Raw genomic sequence first — 23,672 nt, forward strand, 5'->3', positions numbered from 1 at the left:
CAGGCAAAGCAATGATATTTCAGTTTCTACCTGTGTTCATAATGCTTGCCAATTATTTGTATGTATTTTGCCTTAAGTCTTAGTGAATTTCAAATTACCAAGTTTTGAGTTACAAAGCAACACTCACAGACGATTACAGTAATTTCTTCGGAAGGGAGCAACTGTATTTTATTCAGCTTGGGTATCCTCTCGTAATGAAACAATTTATTAGTGCTATATCTAACCCATCTTGCCTACAAAGTTTAACCTAATATGAATAGTCACCAAATGTGCCAAAAAATATAATGATAATTACTTCTCTGGACTCAAAGGCATAATCCCTTGAATACAATGACATTTTTCTGTTTAGTCTTGCTGTATCCAGATGATTTTGCTCAACTTTACAAAAATCTAGCAGAATGAAGGGGTTACTGAAGGCAACATTCAATCACTCCAGTCTGAAAGATCTTTCCTAGGATTAATACAATGGCCAGGTTATAAACACACACACACACACACACGACACCAGCAAGGCCTGAGTATTTTGAGTAATCATGGACTGACTGATCTGATGCCCCAAAGATGCCTGCAAATATGAATCTTATGCTTGTAATTTAACCTCTTAATTCTGGTGACTAATATCTTTAGATTAATCCTCTATCTGTGTGTCTCAATCTTGTAAAGGGTGGCCACAAACAAAACAGCTCCGTGTTGCCCTGTCCTCTTCCATTTGCTTTCCCTCCCTCCAACTCACACGCCCCTCTCCTCTGTATCTCTCCACTCCATCCCATGACCTCATCCTTGGTCTCTCTTTCCCCCTTCCATCTCACTCACATATAATCTTCAAGTCAGTTTCACATCCACCATCCTCTCCATAGGGCTGCTGCTACCGAACAATATTATTTAACTCTGGAAAGGCATCTTACACTTTATAATAAGGTGGGTTAGTGCCCCACCCAGTAAAAAGAACTAACTAAACAAGTGAATAAAGCGCCTCGGACCAGGACGGACCATATGTTGACGACTAAGAAACGGACAAAGGACATTCTGAAGGTGGGGACATGGAATGTGAGAGGAGTGAATGATGAAGGGAAAGAGAGAGAGATTGTTCAGGTGCTTGAGGATGCAAAAGTGGATATACGTGGATTGACTGAAACTAAATGGAAAGGTGAAAGGGTGAGAGAATGGGAATATGGTTTAGGTATATGTGCGGGAGTTAATTAGAATGAGAGGGCAAAAGAGGGAGTATGTCTGATGATAAGCAAGAAGTGGAAGGAGAATATAAGAGAGTATGGAACAGTGGGTGCAAGGATTGTATGAATGAGGATGAAAGTAGGTATACAAGCGTGGGCGATTGTATGTGTGTATGCTCCGACAGAGGACCGAGTGGCAAGAGTGAAAGATGAGTTTTGGGCGAGAGTAGAAGCATGGATGGACAAATCTGAGAGGAGCGAGAGAGTGCTTTTGATTGGAGACATGAATGGCAAAGTTGGGAATGTACGAGTGGATGGAGTGGTTGGTCAGTGGGGTGTGCCAGCTGAAGTAGATGGGAATGGTAGTGCTTTGGTGGACATCTGTGCTGGTAAGGGGTTGACAATAGCCAACACCTACTTTCGGCATAAGATGAGCCACCGGTATACATGGAGAAAAATGAGGCGGATGGATGGTGAACTTGTTGAACGAAAGGCAGTGATAGACTACATGTGTGTGGATGAGCGAATGAGAAGACAAGTGTTGGATGCAAGAGTGTGGAGAGGGTGGGGGAATGGAGTCTCAGACCATCACTTAGTGATGGCCAAGATAAAGCTGCAAAGAAAATGGTAAGGAGACAAAGGGGAAGACAGGAGGAAACAGCTCCTGTGAGAAGAGTGGAGAATTTGCAAGATAGTGAGAAAATGGCAGAGTATAAGAGTATAATGGAAGAAAGATTGGGAAGGTATGAGCTAGAGCAGATGGAAAGGGTGGAAGACCTATGTAAGATATTCACAGAAGAGATAGGTGCAGCGTGTGAGGTGGTTTGTGGAGTGAGGAGGAGATGCAAGGATGTGCAAGGGACAGCATGGTGGAATGATGAGGTGAAACGAGCTGTGGAACAAAAGAAGAAGGCATATAGTGAATGGTTAGTGAGTAGAGGTAGGGGAGAAGATGAGAGAGAGAAGAGAGAGGTATATGTGAACAGGAGAAGGGAGGTGAAGAGACTGGTGATGGAGAGTAAGAAGAAAGTGGATGAAGAGTTTGGGAGGAATCTGAGTGTGAAATGGAGGGAGAGTAATAAATTGTTTTGGAAGGAGGTAAAGAAAGTAAGGCAGTGTGAAAGGGGATATAGTAGAGGAGTGAAAGATAGGAATAATAGATTGTTGGTGGAGAAGAGAGAGAAATTGAGGAGATGGAAGGAGCACTTTGAGGATTTGTTGAATGCAGAGGGTGACAGCAATGCGAGTATAAGTGGTTGGGGAATGGGTGGGAGAAGAAGAGATGAGAGGAGGGAGGAAGAGATCAGTAGGGTGGAAGTAGTGGAAGCAATGAAGAAGATCAAGATGGGAAAGGCCCCAGGAATTGATGGAGTGTGTGGTGAAATGCTGAGGTATGGGGGTGAGATTGTTGTGGAGTGGATATGGAAGTTGAGTAGATTGGCTTGGGAAGAGGGAAGGGTTCCAGAGAACTGGAAATCAGGTATAATTGTTCCTTTATACAAAGGAAAAGGGGGGAGAGAAGTATGTGGTAACCATAGGGGTATTTGCCTTCTTAGTGTGACAGGTAAAATATATGGTAGAATACTCATTGATAGGGTTAGGCATATGACAGAGGAGCTAGTTGGAGAAGAACAAGGGGGATGGAGCTAGTTGGAGAAGAACAAGGGGGATTTAGGAAGGGAAAAGGGTGTGTAGATCAGATACTTGTTCTAAGATGTTTAGTGGAGAAGTATCTAGAGAAGGGAAAGAAAATGTATGCTGCCTTCATGGACTTGGAGAAAGCTTATGACAGAATAGATAGGCAAGGTATGTGGAAGGTATTAAGAATATATGGGATGGAGGGGAAATTGTTGAGTGCTGTGAAGAGTATGTACGAAGAAGCTACGGCTACGATGCGAGTGGATGGTGAGCTGAGTGAGTTCTTTGATCTCAATGTGGGACTGAAACAGGGTTGTGTGATGTCTCCATGGCTGTTTAAAATATACATGGATGGGGTTGTAAAGGAGGTGCAAGGTAGGGCAGTGGATGTGGGGGTGGCTCTAATGAATGAGGGTGAGATTTGGAAGATTCCGGTGTTGCTGTTTGCTGATGATACAGTATTATTGAGTGAAGATGAATGGGAGTTGCAAGGTTTGGTGAATGAATTTGGGACAGTGTGTAGGAGGAGGAAGCTGAAAGTTAATGTAAACAAAAGTAAAGTTATGGTGTTTGAGAGGAATGAAGTCACAGAATGTACAGTGAGGTTGGATGGTGAGGATATGGAGAATGTGAGTGCATGCAAGTACTTGGGTAGTATGATGAGTATGGATGGAACTTTGGGGGATGAAGTGCATGAAAGGGTACAGCAGGGAAGGAAGGTTGTTGGTTCACTGAAAGCAGTGATAAGAAATAGGGAGATGAGTATGGAAGTTAAGAAGTCACTGCATGATAGTATTGTGATCCCTACCCTGACGTATGGAAGCGAGGCGTGGACCTTGCAAGAGGGGAATGAGTCAAGAGTGAGAGCAGTGGAAATGAGTTACTTGAGAGGAGCATGTGGAGTGACATGGAGGGACAGGTTGACGAATGAAGAAGTGAAGGAATGTTGTGGGGTGGATGTGGTTGAGAAGATTAGGAGAAATACACTGAGGTGGTTGGGACATGTGGAGAGAATGGAGAATGAAAGACTGACTAAGAGGGTGTATGTAGGTGAGGTGGAGGGAGGGAGAGGGAGGGGTAAACCGAGGATGAGGTGGAGGGATGGAGTTGAGAGGTATATGAGGGAGGAGGGGGTGAGTTGGGAGGAGGGTAGTCAAATGGTGGGTGCCAGAGCGACTTGGAGGCATCTTGTCTGCGGCCACCCTTTGCGGGATTAGGGCATCGGGCTATAGATAGATAGACAGATCTATTCCCTCAAAACCTTCAGGAGACGGAAATATTAAATATGAAAAGACATCCTCAGGCTCAAATGGGTTAATCCAAGTTATATGAAATTAAACAGACTTCCAGTGCTGGAGAAGGATGCCACTGTGTTGTGGCACTGAAGTGACTGCAATTCCACCGCCCAGTTATACAAACGTCCCTCAACTCCCTCCCCATCCCCAGAAAGAAGGATGACAACTTCAGCCTGAGGTCAACTTGGGTCATATATCAAATGAACCAAAGACTACAACTATCTATCTATCCATTGCCAGGTGCCTTAATCCTGTAAGGGGTGGCCACAAACAAATCGCCTCCATGTTACCCTGTCCCCTGCCATTTCACTGCCCTGCTCCCAGCTCACACCCCCCTCTCTCATATACCTCTCCACTCCATCCCTCCATCTCATCCTTGGCCTCCCCCCCCCCCTTCACCTCACTCATATACACTCTCCTCATTAGTCTCTCACCCTCCATCTTCTCCACATGGCCAAACCACCGCAATGTGTTTCTCCTAACGCTTCCTATCACATCCACATCCACACCACAATGATCTTTCACTTCCTCATTTGTCAATCTCTCTCTCCACATGACTCCACATGCTCCTCTCAAAAAACTCATTTCCACAGCTCTCACTCTTGACTTCTGTCCCTCCAACATGATCCAAGCTTCACTTCCATACGTTAGAGTTGGTATCACAATACTGTCATGTAGTAATTTTTTCACTTCCATAACTATAACTACTACTGCTAAAAAGGCTTCCCCACACTAAACAGATCAAGAACTTCAATCTGATGAGGTATCTATTTTGTTCTTGCAATCTCTTGATTCCATTAACCTTCAGAGAGAGATATATGACAAACTGCAAGGCTTAGATATGGCCCCTTCACCATGTCTTTGTTGAGCTGAATAATTTGGTAAAAAAAAAAAAAAAAAAAAAAAAAAAGGGTATACTTCTCATTACAGTACATTCTAGCTATCTCCTGTTTATTTATTCAACTAACAAGAGACATTTCAACTGGGAGGGGAGACAGCCTTAAGAAACTCCTTTACTACTACCAATCCTTCTTAACCTCTTAAATCTGATGACATATTTTACTTGATTATTCTAATTATCTTTTACTGGATTAGTTGATATCCAAGGGGTGGTTGGGGTTTATTGGTCATGTAATGCCACTCAGGGATGAGTGAGGCTGGTCACTCTCATCTTAAATGTCAGGACCAACTGCTTAGCCCCGGGCTCCTACGCTTCTCATAGGGCAACGTAGGATTGGATGATGGATGGATGGATTCTTATTATCTCTAGCCAATTTTATTCATTTTGTGTGTGTGTGTGTGTGTGTGTGTGTGTGTGTGTGTGTGTGTGTGTGCGTGTGTATTTACCTATTTGTAGTATACAGGAATTGAGTAATGCTCGTGTTGTCCTGTCTCCAAATCCACATTTATCAAGTCTACATTTACACACATGAATGCTTTTCTCATGCACCACCTCTTTGTCTATGTCGTTCCAAATATTTATGTATTTACCTAATATACCTAATTGTGATATACACAGAATGTGCTATGCTCGTGGGTTTCTGTCGCTGTTTCTCAATAAGTCAAATTTAGCTTTAAACTCGTTTAAGTTTCTAGACTGAACGATCTTTTTGTCCAGGCTATTCCATAAGTCTATACTTCTGTAAGGAAAGCTATATTTCTTGATATCCTTCAAGCAGCTTGACTTTTTCAGTTTCATTCCTTGTCCTCTTGTTGCTCTCTTATCCCATAAAAACAGATCTTCTTTGTCAATTTCATCTACTCCCACCATCGTCCTGAACACTGCAATCATGTCTCCCCTCTTTCTCCTTTCCTCTCAGGAAGGCAAATCCAGCTTTTCCAGCCTCTCTCTGTATGACAGGTCTGCCAGACTGGGGACCATCTTGCTTGCTGTTCTTTGTATTCTCTCAATCTTGTTAATAGCTTTCTTTTTGTGTGGGGACCACACTACTGCTGCATATTCTAAACTGGGGCGGATCATGGCCACTATCAATTTTTTCATCATCTCCTCATCCATATAATGAAATGCTACTCTTATGTTAGTCAAGAGTTTATAAGTCTCTCCAACTATCTTGTTAATATGCTTTTCTGGTGACAAACTATCTTGGACTAGCACTCCCAAATCTTTTTCTTCTCTCATTTTTGTGATTAATTCATTACCCAACAAATAATTCAGTGATGGCGTCCTGGTACTTTTACCCATTTCCAATATTTTACATTTCTTTACATTAAATTTCATTTCCAATGTCTGGCTCCAATCATGTATCCTATCCAAATCCTCCTGCAGCATTTTACAATACTCCTCAACCTCTACCTTCCTCAAGATCTCTACATCATCAGCAAACAGACTTGCATAACTGTTCACTCCATCTACCATATCATTTACGTAACCAGGAACATTACTGGCGCCAACACCGAGCCTTGAGGGACTCCACTTGTTACTTCCCTCCATCCAGATATCCTATCCTTTATTACTGTCCTCATTTGTCTGTCTCTCAAAAAGTCTCTCATCCATTCCAGAAGTTTCCCCTTCAGCCCTCCTATATATTCAAGTTTCCACATTAGTCTCTTATGAGGTACCTTGTCAAAGGCCTTCTCTAAGTCTAAGTACACACAATCCACCCAACCATCTCTCTCCTGTACCACGTCAATCGCTCTAGAGTAAAAGCTCAGCAAGTTTTGAAACACATGACCTTCCACTTGTGTGTGTGTGTGTGTGTGAAGGGGTTAATGAATGCTATAACTAGCTCCTATACTGTAGTTTTAAAAAATCTCTATTATCATCATCATCCGGACCTCCTTTCCCACCCTAGGGCAGTGTGAGGAGTAGCAATGTCCAGACAGCCTAAATGTGCCCAGTCCAATAGGCCACGCTTCCATTCACTCATCACTCAAGCCCCCGGAATCCTGGCTCTATTGGATACACCAAAAACATTCACCGCATTCTGTAGCTTCACATAATCGTATCTGACAGAGTCAATCCAGATGCCGCCATGTTAAAAAGGGGTGCCAAAAATCCCTGATCATGCACTTCTCCTCACAAAATTCATCCAGCCAGCTCGATCTCCTGTCAGTTCCCTAGCCTCACTGACTTCCAAACCTCTCTTCCTCACACATTCATCCACTATATCTCTCCACCTTCTCCTTGGCCTACCTCACCTCCTCCCTCCTCGAATTCGTTCAGATATACCTTTTTCACCAATCTATTGTTATCCATTCTCTCCACATGACTGTACCATCTCAGTACACTCTCATCAATTCTGGTGTCCACCGACTTCCTCACTCCACATCTTTCACGAATCACATTATCTCGTATCCTATCCACCCTCTGTACTCCACATACATTCCTCAGCAGTCCCATCTCCACTGCTCTTACTCTTGACTTTTCATTTCCATCTATAATGGGCAAAAAAAACATTATCTTGGAGTAGTAAACAAAAAATGGACTATGTCAATGCACTGAAGAGGTTGAGGAGAATAAAACTGTTCAAAGGTAGCAAAGACAAAATGAAAACACATGTAACTGAACTGCATGAGTGATAGGAAGCGTTAAGAGGAACACACTGAGGTGGTTTGGCCATGTGGAGAGGATGGAGGGTGAGAGACTGATGAGGAGAGTGTATGTGAGTGAGGTGGAGGGGGGGAGAGGGAGGGGGAGGCCGAGGATGAGATGGAGGGATGGAGTGGAGAGGTATATGAGAGAAGGGGGTGTGAGTTGGAAGCAGGGCAGTGAAATGGCAGGGGACAGGGTGATGTGGAGGCAATTAGTTTGTAGCCACCCCATGTGGGATTGAGGCATCTGGCAATAGATAGATAGATAGATAGAGTTACTGCTTCACATAAACAACATCAACAATGGTGGCTTATTCTGGTAGTGAATGATTTGAAGTCTGAAAGAAACCTGTGAAAATGGCACTTACATAATTTTGACCACTTAAATAAAAGACAATAATTCCCTGTACACCAAGAATCCATTTACTATGCTGGGTGGTAACCATATAACCAAATTATGGCACCTGGTGGTTTAATGGGTAATTAGGGCACTTCTATCAGACTGGGCCAGTGCGGGTTTATATCCAAGGGGTGGTTGGGGTTTATTGCTCACGTAATGCCACTCAGGAATGAGTGAGACTGGTCACTCTCATCTTAAATGCCGGGACCATTTTGCCTAGCCCCGGGCTTCTACACTCCTCATGGGGTAGCACTGGATGAAAGGATGAGTTAATAAATGAATGAATAATAGAAAGGACAATAAATCCTACATCACCCCTTCTGAAGTATAGGAGCTCAAGGTTAGGCTAAAATGGTCCAGTAAATTTAAGGATATAAAACAAGTTCACTTCCGCTGACAGCATTACAAAACTTTTGAAAAGCCTCCAATCAGCTCTAGGGGATCAAACCTATGCAACGCCACCATTCTGAATGGGATGTTCTAACTACCAGACCACCAGGCACGATAAACAGACAGCCAGATAATATGATGAATATTTAGAATAGAGTACCTCTGTTGATGAAAAATTCCTCAAACTCTTGTGCACTATCAAACCTATGCAAGGCTGTCACACCAACACGGACATTTTAACCACTGGATCACCATACACCCTGATGATACAAAGAAAGCAGGCAGAGGGATGGGGTGAAGAGGTACTATATATCATTGAGGGTGGTGTAAATTAGAGAGAGGGCAGCCAAATGGTGGAGGAGAGGGTGACACAAAAGTGATTTGTTTGTAGCCACCCCTTCCAGGCTCTATCAATCTATCTGTTGCCAGACGCCTTAATCCCATAAGGGGTGGCCACAAATAAAGTGTCTCCATGTCGCCCTGTCCCTTGCCATATCACTGCCCTCTTCCCAGCTCACCCCCCCCCCTCTCTCATATACCTTTCCACTCAATCTCTCCATCCCATCCTTGGCCTCCCCCTCCCTCTCCCCCCCTCCACCTCACTCACACACACTCTCCTCATTAGTCTATCAAGCTCCATCCCCTCCACATGAACAAACTGCCTCCACGTATTCCTCCTAACACTTTCTATCACATCCACAGCCACACCACAATGCTCCTTCACCTCCTAATTTGTCAGTCTGTCTTTCCATGTAACTCTACACACTTCTCTCAAATAACTACTTTCCCCTGCTCTCACTCTTGACTTGTGTCCTTCCAATGATGTTCAAGTTTCACTTCTATACGTCAGAGTTGGATCACAATACAATCATGCTGTGACTTTTTTTTACTTCCATGCTACCTTTCCTATTTCATATCACTGCTTTCAATGGATCAGCAACCTGTTTTCCTTGCTGTTCCCTTTCAAGCACTTCATCCCCCAAACTTCCATCCCTACTCATCATACTACCCAGGTACTTAAATGAACACACATTCTCCATTTCCTCCTCTCCAGGATCCAGAGTCATATTCAAACTGGCACAAAAAGCTCTATATCAAGTTTCTGGTGATTTATTTGCATTATTACCCTTACCACTGTCTTGTAAGTTATTTATGGAAAGGTTCCGGGTTATGACAGTCTTGACCTAGGACAATTCGAGACTATGACAGTCCACTACATGGAAATTCAAAAAATTAATAAATAAATGTAAAGCGTGGATTTTAGAGCAGAGTGTTGCTGTCTGCCATGAGATGTCTCTGGTGTTTTCCCGCCTCATGCCTGACTGCCACCAATTGGTCTGAAGTCTCACCACAACTGCCATCTGATATGTAGTTACTGTGATTATTGTGTTTGTTTTTTGCAATCCTGATTCAATGATGCCTAAGAGAAAACATCCTAATGACAGTAATGACTCCAAGAAACAAAAGACCATCACGTTATGCAAAAAAATGGACATTATTAAGCGTAATGAGCTGGAAGGAAAGGTATCGACGATCAGACATGCATTAAGGATGAGACGGACCACCGTGGCTAAGAATACCAGTTCCAACCCCAGTGCGAACCCAAGTTTCATCCCCAGACTCCCCTAGTGCCTTCCCAAACATCATCAATCAAGCTGATGTTGTTGTCAGAAGGTATGTGCTGACAAAAGAGTTATCATAAGTTTATTATATGTATATGATGTATGGTTGAAAAGTCCACATATATGTTGCTGTAAGGTATAAATGTACAATTTACAGTCAGAAACTCGAGTTACAAACAAAATCGACTTACAACATGTCTCAGGAACAACTCTGATGTAACCCAGGTGCTTATTGTATGCCATTTGAAGACTGACATAGTTTACATCAACAACAAGAGCATGGAAAGTAAGATATACAAAAATATGAAGAAAATATCATAAAAGAAAAGGTACCATATTTGGAAATCATCAGAGCCACTTTGAATGCAAGTAATACATCTGGCTACAGATAGATGGGGAAACAAAGTGATGGACAAATAGAGAGATAAACAAACAGATGCATACCTTGGTCGATGAGAAATTTCTGAAACTCCTGTGCACTGCGTTTCACATCCTCATATTGGTCTAGTTGAGCTCGACTATAGGGAACTGCATCAGCAAGGCAATCACGGATCACTACCTCTTTAAACTCCTCCTTGATCTGTGAGAAACACATTTATCAGCATTATCATCACAATCTTTACCTTATTTCATCATTACTGTCATCACGTTTACCCTACTTCACGATTACCTTCATCACCATTATCCTTGCCTTATAAAATAAAGGTGAGAGAAGTGAGTGCAAGAATTATCGTGGCATAAGTTTATCGTGTGTGGTAGGGAAGGTATATGGAAGAATTATTACAGAGAAAATAAGAAAGATATCAGAAGACCTAGTGAGTGATGAGCAGGGTGGCTTTAGGAATGGCAGAGGATGTGTGGATCAAGTATTTGCAGTGAGACAGATAACAGAGAAGGCTTGTGAGAAGGACTATAAGGTGTTTATGGCATTCACGGATCTGGAAAAAGCATACGACAAAGTAGACAGAGAGGGATTGTGGAAAGTTTCGCGTATGTATGGTGTAGATGGTAAGCTGCTAGGTGCTGTCAAGAGTTTTTATGATGGTAGCAAAGCAAGTGTAAGAAGTAATGGGCATCTAAGTGAATGGTTCATGATAGGTGTGGGCGTGCAAAAGGGTTGTGTGATGTCCCCATGGTTGTTCAAAATATATATGGATGGGGTGATGAGAGAAGTAAAAACACAAGTAATGGAGAGAGGGATGGCGTTGGTAATGAATGGTGATAGATGGAATATCTCCAATTTGTAGTATGCTGATGATGCAGTACTGCTTGCAAGTACTGGACAAGAACTTCGTAGGCTAGTGCAGAGTTTTGCTGATGTCTGTGAGCGTCGTGCCTTGAGAGTAAATGTAGAGAAGAGTCAAGTGATGGATACTGAGAGAAGGTCACTCCCAGTGTGATATCACAGTGAATGGAACTGGTGAGAGAGAGTTCAGATACTTGGGTACAGTGATAGAAAAGAGAGGAAAATGTGCAAAAGAAGTTGAAAGTAGAGTGACACAAGGAAGAAAAGTAGCTGGTGCCATGAAGGCCTTGATAAGAAACAGAGGCCTGGGTGTTGCAGCTGAACGAGGCTTACATGAGGGAGTGTTAGTGCCAACTTTAACATATGGGTGTAAGACTATGGTGTGGCATGAAAATGAAAAGTCGAGAGTAAGAGCAGTGGAGATGGGACTGCTGAGGAATGTATGTGGAGTACAGAGGGTGGATAGAATAAGAAATAATGTGATTCATGAAAGGTGTGGAGTGAGGAAGTTGGTGGACACCAGAATTGAAGAGAGTGTCCTGAGACGGTATGTTGGTCATGTGGAGAGAGTGGATAACAAGAGTGGTGAAAAAGGTATACCAGAGCAAATCTGAAGGAGGGAGGAGGTGAGGTAGGCCAAGGAGAAGGTGGAGAGATATGGTGGATGAGTGTTTGAGGAAGAGAGGTTTGGAAGTCGGTGAGGCCAGGAAACTGACAAGAGATCGAACTGGCTGGATAACTGTTGTGAGGAGAAGTGCATGATCAGGGATTTTGGCACCCCCTGTGAGCATGGCAGCGTCTGGATTGACTCAATCAGATATGTTTGTGTGAAGCTGCAGAATGTGGTGAATGTTTTTGGTGTATCCGGTAGAGCCAGGATTCCGGGGGATTGGATGATGAGTGAATGGAAGTGTGGCCTATTTGGATTGGGCAAGTTTGTGCTGACTAGCCATTGCTACTCCTCACCCTGCCCTTGGGTGGGGAAGGAGGTCCAGATGATGATGATGATCATCATCATCATCCTTGATCTAAATCATCATTTCCTTCAACAACATCGTATTTATCCTCTTTTTACCATTACTTTCATCATCATTCCATCCTATTTCAGTATCATCTAAAACCCTAAAGACCACAATTCTCCCACCCTGTCTGGCCCCAGAACTGCATTTAGGGTCCAATTTCTCAACTTTTACTACAGTAAATTTTGGTCTGATAGATTTCAAGAGCCTGATTTTACACACCAAAAAATGTACATTACACTCTCATTGTCTAATGGTTACTGCACTATCACACATCAAAGTACATCAAATATAAAAATTATTACCCCTCATGTACAGAGAAAGAGAAAATAAATAGCACTAAAGTAAATTTTGGTCTCATAGATTTGAACAGCTTGATTTTACATGCTAGAAAATGTATATACTCGACTCTCGATTTGGCAGACCCCTATTACCCGGATTTTGGACTTCCCGGACACGGGCTGAGGCTGGACAATATTATCACATGCCGGACAAATGCCCGTACAAGTTCAGGATTCTCACAAAAGTCCTGCCATTATTCTCTTATATAAAACTAAAAGTGGTCTGCTGCACAACACAGTATAATTTTAGCAAGGTTTTGACTCGAGACAGGCTATTTGTAACACACACAAGAAGATATTTTCATACATGAAATGCATCTTGGCCACCAACCTGCTTCACCCTACCTGTTCCTAACTCGTAGCAATATCCCATTTGCCACTTACCTTTCTCAACTGCCACCATAAATAGTTTATTGCATAACAGTAAAATTTCACAAAGGCTTGGACACAATAAAATTCATAAGTAATAAAAGAAAATATATTTTCTTACAAAGTCAATGAGATCCACTCCTACTCACTTAGCTCAACCGACTCAGTGTGACTAAATACTGAATCGGCACTTTTCACTGGAAAATATTTTAATTTTTTTCGCCACAGTGGCTCACACACACCTAATTATCTGAAATCTGCAAAAAAAAAAAAAAAAAAAAGCAAAAAAAAAAAAATTGTACTTAATATAACTTAATAAAAAAACTAGGTTTCAGAGCTAAAATGTGCAATATTAGCATATATTTCCCCTTCAGATAGCCAGCATGCCTTGACAGACTTGTATTTTGCATAAATATTTATACTGAGTAAAAAAAAAAAATGCATCTGCATTGTAAATCGATATTTATACAAAACAAATGTCCGACAAGGTGAGTTCTTAGGCTAGAGGCAAAACACTTCTGCTAATTAAGAAATTTTCACTTAGAATCCAGATTTTCTATTATTAATTAAATTAAGCAAAAACTTTTGACTGAATTTCAAATAATTAGGTGTACAAATCTATAAGGTGATATAGATTAAAATATTTTCCAATTAAAATTGCTGATTCTGTCCAAGATCGAGATCACATTTCATGATTGTTTGTATCTCGATCAGCTGATTAGTGGTTGGCCAATGTTAGCAGATATTTCCCCTTCAGATCGTCAGATTAGTAAGAGAGAGTAAGAAGAGAGTGGATGAGGAATTTGGAAGGAATTTGAGTGTAAAGTGGAGGGACTGTAAGAAAATGTTCTGGAAAGAGGTGAAAAGAGTAAGACAGGGTGGAAGTGAAGTTAGCAGGGGAGTGAAAGATTAAAATGGTAGATTACTAGTGGACAAGGTAGAAAAAGTGAGCAGACGGAGAGAATACTTTAAGGAATTGTTGAACATAGATGATGGAAGTAATGTGAGTATAAGTGGCTGGGGAATGGCTGGGAGAAGAAGGGAGGTGAGAAGACAGGAAGAAATCAGTAGGATAGAAGTTGTGAAAGCAATGAAGAGAGTTAAATCGGGGAAAGCCCCAGGAATTGATGGAGCGTGTGGTGAAATGCTGAAGCATGAGGGAGAGATAGTAGTAGAACGGATGTGGAAGATGTGCAGATTGGCCTGGGAGGAAGGCAGAGTCCCAGAGGATTGGAAGTCAGGTATAATTATTCCGTTGTACAAAGGAAAAGGGGAAAAAGAAGTGTGTGGTAATCATAGGGGCATTTGTCTTCTTAGTATAATAGGAAAAGTGTATGGTAGGATACTTATTGACAGAGTTAGAGAAAGAACAGAGAAATTAGTTGGAGAAGAACAGGGAGGCTTTAGGAAGGGAAGAGATTGTGTAGAACAGATATTCATTCTTAGATCTTTAGTGGAAAAGTTTCTAGAGAAGGGAAAGAAGTTGTATGCGGCTTTCATGGATTTGGAGAAAGCATATGACAGGGTGGATAGAAAAGGATTGTGGAAAGTGTTAAGAATATATGGAGTAGATGGGAAGTTGTTGAATGCTATGAAGAGTATGCACGATGGTGCGAAGGCTGCAGTGCGTGTGGATGGTGAACTAAGTGAATTTTTCTCTTTGAAAGTTGGGTTGAAACAGGGATGTGTCATGTCTCCATGGTTGTTCAATCTGTACATGGATGGGGTAATAAAAAGAGGTACAAGGTAAGGTAATGGATGTTGGAGTGGCCCTGGTGAGAGAGGATAGTGTTTGGAAACTCCCTGTACTGTTGTTTGCAGATGATACTGTGTTGTTGAGTGAAGACGAAGGGGAGCTGCAAGGCTTGGTGGATGAGTTTGGAAGAGTGTGTAAGAAACGGAATCTAAAGGTAAATGTAGGGAAGAGTAAAGTGATGGTCTTTGAGAGAGGTGAAGTCAGTGAATGTACAGCGAGGTTGGATGGTGAGGAATTGGAAAATGTGAGTACGTTTAAATACTTGGGTAGTGTGATGAGTAAGGATGGAGGTTTGGAGGGTGAAGTGCTTGAAAAGGTACAGCAAGGAAGAAAGGTTGCTGGTTCTTTGAATGCAGTGATAAGAAACAGGGAAGTGAGCATGCAAGTGAAAAAGTTACTACATGACAGTATTGTGATACCAATTCTAACGTATGGAAGTGAAGCTTGGACGTTGTTGGAGGGACACAAGTCAAGAGTGACAGCAGTGGAAATGAGTTATTTAAGAGGAGCCTGTGGAGTCACATGATGAGACAGGTTGACGAATGAGGATATAAAGGAGAGTTGTGATGTGGATGTGATAGGAAGCGTTATGAGGAACACACTGAGGTGGTTTGGCCATGTGGAGAGGATGGAGGGTGAAAGACTGACGAAGAAAGTGTATGTGAGTGAGGTGGAGGGGGGAAGAGGGAGGGGGAGGCCGAAGATGAGATGGAGGGATGGGGTGGAGAGGTATATGAGAGAGGGGGGTGAGTTGGGAGCAAGGCAGTGAAATGGCGAGGGACAGGGCGACTTGGAGGCGATTTGTTTGTGGCCAGCCCAAACGGGATTGAGGCGTCTGGCAATAGATAGATAGATAGATCGTCAGCACACCTTGACAGACTTCAGTTTTGCATAAATACTTATTCTGAGTAAAAAAAAAAATGCATCTACATTGTAAATCGATATTTATTACAAATGTCCATCAAGGCGAGTTGTTAGGCTAGAGGCAAAACACTTACAGTATACTAACTTTAAGAAATTTTCGCTCTGAATCCTGATTTTCTATTAATAGTTAAATTAAGCACAAATTTTTGACTGAATTTCACATAATTAGGTGTGTAAACCTGTATGGTGATAAAGATTATTATATTTTCCAATTAAAATTGCCGACTCGGTCCAAGACTGCATGTTTGCATCTCGGTCAGCTGATTATGGTTGGCTGACCTTGTGGTGTTCCATTCCTTATTCATTTTCCTCTTTTTCCTCAGCTTTCTGATATTCTTCTATCATACCCTCCACATTCTCATCAACAACTGTCTAAACAACCATTCTTAGGGTTGTAGCTAGCAAAATACAGCTGTTATGTCTGTTATTATCATTGTTATTGTGTCAGTGTTATTATTTTATGTACTGTTTATGTTAGTTATGTTGGTATAGGTAGTCTACATTCCAGAATGCTCTAGAATATTGGAATAATTGCCAGACAATATTGGAGAATTTGGACAAAGTATGGTAATAGTCCAGGGAATGGTATGTGGGGCCGGACTTTTGCGATTCCCGGACTGGTCTCCCCCCCTTTTAGTTTGACATATCGAGGGTCGAGTGTACTTCACTCCCATACGTCTAACGGTTACTGCACTGTCAACTGTCAAAAATAAAAAAAAGCCACCCCTCACTATATGGGAGAATGGGACGTCATAAGGGGGAATAAGGAGGTGAAGGGAGTGTGGAGGGGCATCAGAAGGGGGGGAAATGGAGGGAATATGCCTGCTACACACAGCCAATATGCTCTAGAGCGGGTATGGGGGGTGATTTGGGTGGAAGGAGACCTTGAGGACAGGGCCCAATGTAGCACAGGGAGGTGGAGTAATGGCAGGAGGTAGGACCCTCCCCCACTGTGTCTAGGGGGACCAATCAGGCCAGACACCACAAGATTTTGTACTTTCCACTGGTTACGCTCTACATACATCATCAAAGAGGCGGTGGAACCTCACACCAGTTTTTGGTTGCCTATGTACGAAAATGATAGGACTATATAACAAGGCCCAAACACTAGCCAGATGATCACAGGACTTTAGGGGCTAACCTCTCCCTATCACCTTCATCAACATTCTACCCCTATTTCATCATCATCATTCTATCTATTTTGCTGTCATTCTCATCACCGCTGCAATCAAAATCATTACTCCATTTCACGATTACCATCTTATCCTACCTCACCAGTTACTGTCCTAACCCTCTATCATCACCCTCATCTCTTTTATCCTAGCGCGGTAGCACTAGCACAGTGGTAGCGCGCCGGACTCGTAATCGGGGGATTGCGAGTTCGAGCCTCGCCCGGGCTGCCGTGCCGGGAGTGGTAGCTCGCTCCTGTAACCCTAGCGGGGCTATATAGTCCATTACAGGGCTTAGCTCGGGGGAACTCCATTTCTCCCAACCGCTTCCCGTCCGATCAGCGAAGTTAAGCAACGTTGGGTCTGGTTAGTACTTGGATGGGTGACCGCCTGGGAACACCAGAAGCTGTTGGCATCCCTACGTGTCAAGTAGGGTTGGTGGAGGATTAGTGCCCCTCCCTGTAAAACAATTAACTCTAAGCCCTTGGCCACCCCGTTTGGGATACATGGCATCTGGCAATGAATGAATGAATGATACTATTTCACCAATCACTGTCATTACAACCTTGTAGAGTACATCATCATCCTTATCATTATTTGTCACCATTATCATCGTCCTAACCTATTCCACCCATCATCATCATCATCATAACCTCACAGTATTATCCAAACCTTTCAGCCACCATCAGTCATAGCCCTTCACATCATCATCATCATTTATCACAACCATATTTCATCTACCATCAATAATCTGATGTCCAACACTGCATCATCATCATTATCACACCTTTATTTCATCCACCACCATCATCATTATAACCTTTTACCATCATCATCATCCTAACCTCATTTCATCCTTCACCAGCCAAGGATAAGATGGAAGGATGGAGTGGAGAGGTATATGAGAGAGGAGGGTGTGAATTGGGAGCAGGGCAGTGAAATGGCAGGGGACAGGGTGACGTGGAGGTGATTTGTTTGTGGCCACCCCTTTTAAGGGATTAAGGCATCTGGCAATAGATATACACATAGACCTGTAATATGACCCCCTACTAACCTCTTTACCAAGAAGCTGCATAAGGGTCACACTGGTTTTCTCATCAGCTTTGTTCTCAGTATAAACTGTCACCCACAACAATGTCCTCTGTAGTATCAGCAGCACCTGGAGAATAAGAGAAGGATTGCAGCAGAAATGTACATGCAGCATTATATGTTATCATCATACTAATCTTGACACTGATATTACAAAGTTAGAAAAACACGTACATGCACCTTTCATCAACATAATCATCACTCTTAATGTGGCAGGGTTAGAAGCAGCCACACAAACAAATCATCATCATTATCACTCTCAATGTGGCTGGGTTAGAAGCAGACATGGAAACAAATCATCATCATCATGAATCTAATATAAGGTTAGATGCAAAACTAAATCCACCTTCCATTATCACTTTCATTGTTCTCATCCCATTTCACACATAGTACCACTGACATAACCTGGATCACATGACAAGCTTTCAACATAATAATCATCCTGGCTATTATTCCCACCTAAAGAGAAGGTTAGGTAGGATTCAGGAAACAAAGAAGGTATAAAAGCAGGAGAATTAACTAATTATCATCATCATCATCTCATCCTGAATTCTCAACTACAGAAGAGGTGAAGTAGGACCCAGAAACAGGGAATAAGCATGCTAGAGGGAGAACTATCAACAGCATGCCCAATGAAATGGCCTACATAACCGTTCATACCATTTAAGCCCACAGAACACTGGCATTTTCTCACAAACCAATCTGTACTATGTGAGATGAAGCCAGGATTCCAGGGACTTGAATCACTGTGTGAGCCATTTCACTACTCCCTTTACTCTAATCTAGCCTAGAACTGACATCTTTCTATCTTCAGTGTTGAGCTGCAACAACAGATTAACAATGGAATATAATGCTTGCCATGAAGAAGTGCAATGGAAAGGATGTAGTCATAACACTGTCTTACTCTGCCACTGATCTACATGATATAAGCTGCTAAAGGATGTAAATCTGGGTCACATTATGGTACGAAAAGTACAGTAAACCCTCAATACAGTAGAAGTCCGATTTTTCGGCTTCTATGGGACCAGGCAAGTGCCGAAAAATCAAAATGGCCGAATTATCAAAAACCCTACCCACTCAGTACCTTATATGTTTCTTGAACACTATCATCACCACTCATATCATTACAAATGTGTTTGGAGAGAGTACTGTATACTGTTTGATACTGTACAATACTGTAATGAATACAGTACTATACATGAATATGAAAAATAAAGAAATTAGTGAACATACTGTATATAAATATAATGGTACAGTAGGCCTACAAGTTCACATGCACTTACATAAACTTATAGTAGGTTCCTTATTTACATATGTACAATAGAAGGGGTTGATTGGACTCTGCTACTGCTGGAAGAAGTCCCCAGCAGTAGAGGGGACGAAAAAATTCGGAAAATCTGCCGAATGATCAGAGATTTCGTAAATGGGACTATTTCTCAAAACTGCCGAAATGTCAGATTTGCCGGGGAATTGGATGCCGAAGAATTGGACTTTTACTGTATAATGAACTAATTGGGGGAAGGGGTGGGTTGCTATATCCAAAAGTTCGCTATACATGAGGGGTTGGTATTTCTGGGGGATTACTGAACTCAGTTTGCTATATAAGGGGAGTTGTTCGGTCCTATGTGCTCAAACATATCGTAAAGTAACTCTTATAAAGTTTTACATGGAGAATTCAATGGTTTATGAAGTTGTATGTGTAAATACAATACTGTATGAAGTTGTACATATAAGTACAATACCTATAATAAGAATACAGTAGATTGTAGTACTGTTATAGTACATTTACTGTACCAGGAAGGGATGCTGTTGAAGTACACTTACTGTGCCAGGAAGGGATGCTGCTGTCACCGTGGGCTGATTCCCGAACTTCCCCCTCATTTAGTGACCTTTGTTTGCAAAATCCAAGGGAAGTTCACTCATGATTTGGCCGTTTGTTATACCCAAAATTTGCAATACCAGGGTTCGTTATATCAAGGGTTTACTGTACAGTCATGATGTTTGTTTTCATGCTTTTAAGTTCATTTCTGGATCCTACCTCACCCCATCTTTAAATGAGACTTCAAAGTGTGATGATGATGCCACGTGAGTATTGTACAGAGGTGTGTTACCTGTACAGATATAATATAGATAGATGGACAAGTAGACACATAAATACATACTGATAAAGATGGATAGTAGGAGATTAAAAGAGAAATCGAAAATACATGGGTAGATTAGCTAACCTGCTGTAGTCTAACAAAAACTACGGCAGCAGAAGCCTTCTGTTTGGCATGGCTGTTGTGGGAGCGAGGCGGGTGTGTCAACTGTAAACACATGCCATCACTCCGCTCTGTTGCTTTCACCTCACATCCCTGGTTGATGATTGGCCTGTTGATAGAAAGGAACTTGTAATGCTCCCAGCAATGAGTACCGTACTGTCTTTAATATTCTTATTCCTCCCCAAACAAAAGAATGCTCTGAATTCTCACACTATCCTGCAATTCATATTGCTATGACAAAAATGGTTTATGTAACACCAACCACAGACCCATCATGTTGTGACATAAAACTTTTGCTTGTGGCAGTACATAACATGTAAGGCCTGGCGGTGCTCAGGTGAGTAAATGTTGTCATATATTGACGTTTTTCCCCGTAACAAAACATTTATGCTACTGGCACAATCATGTTCTGTAAAGAATACACTGTGGACAAGTATCACAAAATTTAAGCTTTTGAAACTGTTGACACTTCCACAATATTTAACTTCATTACAATGAGGTAGTTATTAGAAATGCTGTTTGGTTGACTTTTCAAACTGAAGGGTTATATATAACCTTCTTATTCCCTTGCACAAAATCAGATCCTTTCAGATATGGAGCGTATTGTACATTTTTCTTTCAACTGATGTTACAAACAATATTTCACAAGCCTTTTTCCATGTTAATTTTGGATAAATAATATAACATGATTTTAAGCCTGTGATTGACAATACTTAAAAACATTTTCTTAAAGATTTTGATGTGGAAGGCCATCTGATAAACATAAAGGGAGATACAACCAGGCAGCCCATACTTGGCAACTCCTGTCTGGGGTGTGATGACTGCAAAAATAAGATATGGAGAGCAAACATGTTTATTTTACAATCCTGTGGGTTTAAGGAATGCATCTCCTGTGAATGTTGATGCGCTGATGTAAAGAAGTAGTATGGGAACACTTAGAGCACTGTAATGAATCTACTGAACTAGGGTAGATAAACAACAAACATGGCCTTGTAAATTACAACAGAACATTTGATTTACTGAATGTTCAGATTTAACAACTGAGTGTTCCCCTAATTAGTATACTCTACAGAGGAATTACTACAGTTTGAGGTGCTGAATGGTGGTATCACACTAGTGGTTTGTGTCTCTGGCAGGAAACATCCCTGGTGCAAATTCCCTGTAACCAGGTACAGACCTTATGACACAACACTGTGCCACGAGCCTCCAATGGCTGACAGAGATGCTGCTTCTCAAACCTGGCCCAATTCAATGGACCCATGACTGTCTAGTAGTAGTCAGGGACATGCCTATGATGAGTGGCCATTACAATCCCTGTATTTTGTAGAAGTTACCTAACATGAACCAACCGGCCTACAGCAGTTGTCTGTTGCTGTTCGGCAGTCTACCTATTCAGTCCCTTTTCCCTGGGGTCACGCTCTATGAACTTGTACCAAGTCTTTTTCAGTCTGCCTCTTACAACCTTTTTCCCAACAATCACACTTCTCACTTTCTGCACCCAACTGTCATTCTCCATTCTCTCCACGTGCTCAAACCATCTTAATCTACCCCTCCTCATCACAACACCAATACACTCCTGTCTCATCCTTCCTTGCATCTCTTAAACTGTAAACCTAGCCCGTTTTAGGCTTAGCATTCACGGATGCACTATGCATCCATCTAATCACCATAATTTCTAAATTTCTATACTGCCAAGTCTAAAAATATCCTCATCCTTTACTGCCCAAATCTCACTACCATACAGCATTACACTCCTAACACATGTCGCATGCAAAGACCCCTTAGGAAGGGGGAAGAGCCCCCTCAATGTCAGGAGAAGCAACAGCTCCCTGAGCTTCCTCCAACCACTCCTTACCCTAGCCACAGAGCTAACTCCAGCCTCACCTCCAATATGTAACATGTCCCCCAAATAACAAAACTCTTCCACACACACTAGAGACTCACCACCAAGATCATTCCTTTCACAAATGACAATCTCTAACTGGTCTCCCTGACACACCAGACGCAAGAAACAGCATTACTGCATCTTGCAGTCTAACTCTAATATCATTACATTTCTTGGGCACCCACTCATCACAAATAATATATACAATGGAGTTACTTCCCATACACTTGTGGCAAACTGCACATGGCCAGTCTCCCTTTGCTTTGACAGTACTGCCAGCAGCCCTAGACATCAATTTTGTTTTATCTGCATTTAGTCTTAAACCCTTGTTTCCCATTCCGTCTTTCCACTTCCTAAATCGTTTCTCCATCTCCCTTATGTTCTCTACAATCAACAGCAGGTCATCATGGGAGACCATTTCTGTAGTCACCTGAGAGAGAGAGCTTCAAGAACCATGACAAACAGTAAGTGGCCCAAGACTGACCCCTGATGCATGCCAACATTCATGGAAAACTCATCACCCTAATTTCCATTCATTCTCACCTGGGTGTGAGCACCCACATACATAGCCATAACCACTCTAACCAGCCACTCCTTGATATCAAGCTTTCTCATTACCCACTTCACCACCTCCCTAGGGACTCAGTAAAAGGCCTTCTCCAAATAACAAAAGCAACGTACAGATCCCTTTTCTTTCCTATATGTTTTTCCTGACACTGCTGGACAATGAATATGGCATCAGTTGTCCCTTTGCTTGGGATAAACCTAAAGTGCATCTCACCAATATTCACTCTTACCTTAATCATACCTTCTAGGGCTCTCTGGCTCGTGTTCTCAGTGGTTTAGGAAGCTCCCTAACACATCTTCCTTACTGTGTTATTTTCAAGTATGGCTGGATGATATAACTTTTTATGTCATCTACGCAGAGTATGGAGTTACTGGAATGCTATAAGTCATAGAGAAGAGGACAGCAAGGTGTAATACGCAAAGTAAACAGCTTAGGAAGAGGTGTTAGGGACCTTCCTTAATCAATGAGAATACTGGCCTTTCCTTTACCTTCATTACTGTATCTGGTCCAAAAGATTTATGCCTCTATAATTTCCGTTTTCCATGTCATCACCCTTCCTCTTGTACATATTTACACTCATTCTTCAGCCAGTCATTTGGGACAGTACTCAGACATAATCGTATTTATCAGTGACTAAACCCTCTCCTCTATATACTGAGGCCTTCAGCACTTCAACAGTCAACCCAGACACACCTACTGCCTTCTCCAACTGCGTCTTGCCCATTGCCCTGTTCACAGTAGCAGCATCAATCAAAGGCCATGGACTAAACACATGATCTGCTGACTTCAAACCTTCCCTGTTCCAGTCAAACCTATCATTTAGAAACCATTTATAATGCTCTCTCCAGGTGCCTTTAACATCTTCAATGTCCACCACCACCACCTTTCCTTCATCATTCTTTACAAACTGCTCACCTATAACTCAGTTTTTTCCCTGTTCATATGATTTGTCACCTTAAGTACCATATTCTTTCTT

The 23,672-nt window shown here is 42.0% G+C and overlaps 1 protein-coding gene across 1 annotated transcript in view; it reads right to left on the reverse strand.

Moving 5' to 3' along the window:
- Nucleotides 1-23,672, reverse strand: part of Zw10 (Zeste-white 10 kinetochore protein) — an 85,519-nt gene that overhangs the window by 42,822 nt on the left and 19,025 nt on the right. Inside the window, exons 6-8 of the mRNA XM_080270398.1 lie at nucleotides 20,208-20,352; nucleotides 17,948-18,052; nucleotides 10,514-10,649 (exon numbers count right to left, since the gene is read on the reverse strand). Of these exons, the coding sequence (XP_080126524.1) occupies nucleotides 10,514-10,649; nucleotides 17,948-18,052; nucleotides 20,208-20,352 (386 nt within the window). The remainder of the gene's footprint in view (nucleotides 1-10,513; nucleotides 10,650-17,947; nucleotides 18,053-20,207; nucleotides 20,353-23,672) is intronic.

This window comes from Coenobita brevimanus, chromosome 40, assembly GCF_032717465.1.
Source record: "Coenobita brevimanus isolate Jiangsu-jjx chromosome 40, ASM3271746v2, whole genome shotgun sequence".
Classification (NCBI taxonomy): Eukaryota; Metazoa; Arthropoda; class Malacostraca; order Decapoda; family Coenobitidae; genus Coenobita; species Coenobita brevimanus.